The 6,106-nt window shown below is 46.5% G+C and overlaps 1 protein-coding gene across 1 annotated transcript; it reads right to left on the minus strand.

Moving 5' to 3' along the window:
* Positions 1–357: 357 nt before the first annotated feature.
* Positions 358–6,031, minus strand: LOC104469199 (phospholipase A2 inhibitor subunit gamma B-like). The gene is made up of 5 exons (XM_010083623.1): positions 5,983–6,031; positions 3,929–4,045; positions 2,721–2,870; positions 2,439–2,579; positions 358–581 (listed from the first exon to the last, which is right to left on the minus strand). The coding sequence occupies exons 1-5, from the start codon at positions 6,029–6,031 to the stop codon at positions 358–360; spliced, it is 681 nt and encodes a 226-aa protein (XP_010081925.1).
* Positions 6,032–6,106: the final 75 nt, after the last annotated feature.

A 6,106-nucleotide genomic window follows, 5' to 3' on the forward strand; every position in this document is an offset into this window, starting at 1 on the left:
CATTCTGTGATTCTGTGATTCTGTGGATGTAGCCTCTATGGCTGTCTTGAAAGCTCTCATTGCCTGTGCAGTGTATGGAGACCTAGTGCAGTCTCCCCTGGTCCCAGTGTGGACAAAGAACTCAGAGAATGTAACATGAAACCAACCACAATTGAACCTGTGAAGCTTTAAATCAGATTAAATCAATGAGGAAACAAAAGAAGTGTAAGTACTATCTTTATTCTGTGAAATTACAAAAGAAGAAGAGCTAATTTGAAAACAAACTCCACACACAGGAGAAGCCACAGCAATCTGGACTTGGTTGGAACCACTGCTGGAGTTTGTTGTGGGCTGTGGTTAACCCAGTACTAGAGAGAGTCAGAAAAGTACTTTCTCCAAGATGAATCCTGACAGGACAGGGAGGAAGAGTGTATCTGGAGGGGCAAACCCAGAAGTCAGTCTGGCAAAAGCAGAAGCTGGTTTGCATTGGAACCGCCTTAACTTTATGTCCATCATCCCCAGATTGTTTTTTCCATCTCCTACAATATTGCATTCAGAAATGGTGGTGCAACCCTTCATGGCAGCTTTCAGAGACAGTCCACCTACACAGGAGAAGTACAGGCCATGCATCAGGGGAAGCAGTCTCCAAAGCTATTCCCTCCCTGGCCAATGAGGTCCCCATTTCCACCCCAAGAACTGCCCATTCCTCGCATCTAGTTGGCTTCAAACCCACAAACCCATTCCTGTCTGCTCCCAGAAACTGTTGAAATACAAAGCAGTTAGGGTTTGTCTTCTTTTTCTGCTGAATAAAGATTATTTTTTTAAAAGTCTAAACATATTATATATAAAAACTTTAAAGCTTTTAAATAGTTTTCATTCTCTCACTTGAAAATTCTTCTGTTCAAAACTTGCCTACCTTCCTAAAGAAGCAAGGGCTGTGTGACAGTACTCAAGGTGTTCATTTGTCTCTGACCCGCTCATGACATCTGAACTGGATGACTATCTCTCAGCCAAATTTGGCATGGGGATGAGAAGTCTCAAAGACATTACAGGCTGAGCCATTTATTCAGGTAAGTCCATTCTCTAAGGCCTTACAGGATTTAGCCAAACTAACAGAGAAACCCTGCTGACATGCCCACTGAGGGAGAGCCTGAAAACCGAACTTGTCCTTTACCAACACCAGAGCATCTACCTGAGAAGGAGACCTGAGAACATGCTGGGTGCCTAGCTCCCCGTTCAGATATTTTTGCTTCCATTGCTCGCCTTTGCTCACACTGCTCATGTTTCTCTTCTGGAATATTCTGCTGGATGTTTTTATCTCAAATAACATATAAGGGTGCTTCATTAGCACCTCACATTCCTTTGCTCCCCTACACCACTGCGTCCTCTGCACGGCTCATCACACCACACAGATCTCCTCTATTTATAGTGGCCAATCAATCAAGTCAAGAAAAGTGGTACACTGGATTAGTTGCACCACTCTATTTCCATTGCTGTGACTAGGAAAATGCTTGTTTTCCTTCATACTGTCTTTGAAACACCTTCTAATTCAAAGTTTGGACAACACACCAATAAAGTGTATAGCAAAGACCTTCAGGCATCATATCATCACCTGGCAATATTATAAACTCAGAGAAACTCCATCCATAGACATACACAAGAAATCTTTTTTCCAGTCTACTTCTACAACCAGTGCTGCTGCCCTTGATTTCCATGTTATTTATCCTGCCTGCTGGAGCACAGGTAGGACTGCCATGAAACACGGAAGTCTTTTATCTGAGGCAGGGGAGGAAAGGGGAGTGACAAAGGAGCTTGCTGTCTATTTCCCTCTCTCAAATTACAGCTCCCGAAGTAGGAAAAAGATTTCTGAAGGACAGTGTTATGTGTTGCTGCTGGCCCCGGCCACTCAAAGGCTCGAGTTCCCTCACAGGGGTGACCTTTGGGCACCCCAAAGGCCCAGCTGCAGCATTCATGAGGAGGGACCTGTCCCAGACTCTCTAGAAGCAGAGGCACCACTGCAACAGTGTCTTGTCCCCAGTGGCCAGTGTCTCCGCATGAGAAAGCCAATGGCTCTGTGCCACCACTAAGTAGGCAACTGGCTTAGATCCAGATTCATTCTCATGCATCATAGGTAGGGCCAGCAGGTTCAGGGTCTTGGACAGATTTATTACATGCCCATGTAATTGCTTCAGGAGTCCAGTTCTGCTCTTGACCATGTAGTTATGCCATGTTATGAGGAATCCCAGCAGTTGTCTGTGCATGATGGGGAAGGAAGAAGAAAAAAACACCCCTGCCCTTTTATCAGCTTTAAGCATGTTCCCATTCAGTTCCATTTCTCTTCTTCTTTTTTCCCTTCACACTTTTTGCCCATATTTATTTCTCTGTGATGCTTCATCCTAGACTGGTTTCACCCGTCTACCCAAAAAGATGAAAGACAGCCCCAGATAAAAGGCAGTTACCAGAATTCATTAACCCAGCAAGGTCGACGCACTGGGTTTCGGATCCAGTGCAGTTTACTATTTCATTACCACACTGAAAGGAGTCCACACTGTAGCAAGCGGGACACTGGTATCCATTGGGAACGTTGTCCTCTGGTGGCACTGGAAGGAAAGAGATGGGCTGTAATTGGTTTTAACGAGTGAATGAGAGGAATGAGCCAGGTGATGGCTTAGCCTGGGAAGCCTCACCTCAGCTCAGGGCAGACAGAGATGGGACAAGTTATAAGGAAAAAGGGAGCTTACATGAAACGGAAGTTGTTCGACAGTCATTGCCTGTGCAGCAAGCCAAGTGGCTCCTTGCTTTTACCTTCCCGTAGTTCATGGTGATAGGGCCAAGCTGGCAAATGCTGGATGGCAGGCAGGACTTGATGGATGAAGGGATTGCCATCCCTCCTGTAATGAGTGGAAGGCAGGACCAAGTCAGTAACCACAAGGTAACTCCCTTCCCCTCTCCTTAGTTCCTGCAGCAGCAACTGCTAAGCAGCCATCCTGGGGCCTGAGAAGGAACTGGGGATAGCAGAGCCACTGCAAAAGCAGCACTGGTGATCCCCTCAGAGGCACAAGGGTGCCATCACATCTGAGACACTAGTGAGGAATCTTCCCTTCTCCACATTGTGCTTAAAGGCAGGAGGATAACACAACTCCTCACAACCAGATGGCCTTGTTGCAGAAGTTCATCTTCTCCAGAATGCTGCAGCCACAGTGCTTCTGGGTGACCCACACACCTCTGACCCACAGCCCACGCTTCTTCATGCACAGTCTGCAGATCACACTGTCTGCTACAGCCACAAGCATCTTGACACAGACAAGTCTAGTCTTTCCCATGAATGTGCACTGGAGCTGCCAGCAAAAAGCTGGTAGGATATGAGATAACCTTCAGTCACACTACTGAAGCTGGGTGATGACCAAGGCCATGCTGCTAACACAACCAAATGTGCATTTCTGTCAGGGCCCAGCACCCATCTTTGGCTTACCAAACATGGGAAGATGGTGATAGCTCAGACCTGGTGGTACCGCCAGGCTGCCAGGTGTCCCCTTCCCTGCTCAAGGAATGGAGGCAGATGCAGGCCAGTTTCTCCCTCCACCCACGGCCAGTGCACCCTCAGTGCTAGATGCCAGCAGCCTTGTGTCCTTCATGGTCCAGCCTCTCAACCCACTTAGCCAGAATTAAAAGCCAATGTCTCCTCCCAGCATGCTTCCTAGGTGCTCCCCTCCACAAATAAGAACCAAGGCCTCCCAGCAGGAGACTGCTACTTGAGATAGAGGAACAGAGAGCTTTTCCCATCCCAGACAATCCTGATCTCTGGGTGCTCTGTCAGTGAAAAGGAAAACGAACAGCTTATCCAAGGATTCACCATAAGGCCAGTGACAGATGTGAGGAGAGAGATCCATCCCACAGCCCCACTACAAAAGCCATGTTGGCACACAGCCATAGTGGATGTCTCACCTACCTATCATGACCTCATGCAGAATGATGCCGCAGGTATTTTCACCACCACTACAGGTTTTCATGGGGCCAGAGCAGCTTTTTCCTATGCTGTGACAAACCTCACACTGAAGGCAGGTCCCTGGGGAAAGAAGGACACATTCCTGAGTAGCAGTCACGAGAGATTTCACTTCCCCTTTCATCAATGTTTTGCTTCAGCATGTGATCAGCACTTTCAACATTCCTCTTCCTTTATTTTCCCTGTTTCAGTTTGTGTCTTCCTTTTTACTATTTCTATTATTATTTATTCTAGCATGAACTTGAATTTGGGCCAGTGAGGGGAAGCCATTTTGGGGTAGCATTTTACATTTTAGCCACCAATACCCAGACAGATTCCCTTGTCTGCTGTACAATTATGTTTGCTTGGTTTTCCTGGGGTTGCCAAGGAAAGCATCCCCACAAATTCCTCCATCCTGGCAGGCATTCAGGTGTCCCTAGATTCCCAGGCACCAAATCCTCTCTTTGCAGTGAGCAGGGGAACTTAGAGGTCTGGGGATCAAGAGGCTGCCAGCAGGTATTGACTGTGCTATGTACAAACTGGGGAATGGTGTATCAATTTGCAGGCATTAGGGGAAACCACTTTACTAACTGCCTGCTGGAACATCTCAAGCAGACCAGAGTATCACACAGTCAGAATAAACACTTAGAAAGGTATAAAATTTTTATCAACAGAGGATAAACTGCGTGTTTTCCCTGACATGCACTCATTGGGACCCAAGAGTCCAGCATGTAGATTAAGGGGTCCAGGCATCTGTGGGTTCCATCTAAGGTGCCATCTAAGGCATCTTGCAGTGGCTGTGACATCTACATGAAGTAGCAGGTATGACACAAGACCTCCAAGACACCAGTGCTTTTCTGGAGCAGAGCTGAAGGACAGCTGAGATGACACAGAATGTCTAAAATGTCATACGACCCTGGGCATGAGCAAAATGTTAAGGAATATTAGTTGTTTAGCTTAGATAAGTAAGTTTTGAGTAGAAAAATTGCTTAGAGTTGTAAGGTTGTGTGATTTAGTATGCTATTTACTTAGCTTTACTTACTTAGCGAGTAGCTAGATTTGCTGAAGCCTGAGGCTACAAGCTGTAAATTTCCACCTAGGTATAATTTTCCTTTTAGTAGCTGGTACAGTGTCCTGTGTTTTGGGGGTTTTTTAGTGTGAGAATAATGAAGATAACACACTGAAGTTGTGGTTATGGCTAAGTTATGGCTAAGCATTTATCCTAAGTCCGGAACTTTTTATCCTAAGTCTGGAACTTTTTCAGTTTCTCGTATTCTGTCAAAAAAACACAGACTAGAAGATACAGAGACTTCAAGGCTACTACAGTCAACAGCAGGTGTAACTCATTGAGATAAGAATGATCTGCCCAGAGGCAGAGAAAGAATCCAGTGAGGTGTTAGAAGGCCCCAAAATCAAAATTCATAATTGGACCAAAAGTTTCATGAACAGCGTGTGAGGGCTGGGTGAATAGTCTGTAAGGGTATAACCACCCCGGAATTTCTTGGCTCAGGACCCCTCTCTGGAGGCACCCATCTCGAGCCTGTACCATTTAATAAATTATTTATTTTTTTAACTTTGATGCCTGAGATTGCTACAGGAAACCCAGGGATCGAACTACAGAGATAATGCCAGATGCCCAGATGGCGCATGCTTCCTTAACACAAAATAAGTGAGCCCCTAAGTTTGTGGTAAATGGTGGCTGGAGATCGATGCAGCTGACCAAAGGTCTGCCTCAGAGTCTGTCTACCTGAATCACTCCCATGACTGTCGCAGATAGATCACCAGTGACCACCACAGGAGCTTTGACAGCTTGTTCACATTGCAAATGCCTACACCTTCACCTGCAGATTGGCTCATAGCACCAAAGATCCCCCCAGACCATTCACCTCTCTGGAGTGCAAGTCCCCCTGGATGATGGGTCTCTTATGGCTCAGATGGCAGTAATGGCTGCACACACAGAGCACCCATTCCCAGACCGCTTCCATGTCTCACAGCCCGACAGGTCCCAGTGGAAAACTGACCTGGATCCAGGAAAGCCAGGAAGAAGCTGAAGCCAAGGGACACTTTCATGCTGATGGGATCTAAGCACAGGGAGCTGCCAAGTCTTGCTGAACACAGCACTGTGTGCCACAAAGCCTTTATAAA

This window comes from Pterocles gutturalis, unplaced genomic scaffold (assembly GCF_000699245.1).
Source record: "Pterocles gutturalis isolate BGI_N339 unplaced genomic scaffold, ASM69924v1 scaffold2520, whole genome shotgun sequence".
Taxonomy (NCBI): domain Eukaryota; kingdom Metazoa; phylum Chordata; class Aves; order Pterocliformes; family Pteroclidae; genus Pterocles; species Pterocles gutturalis.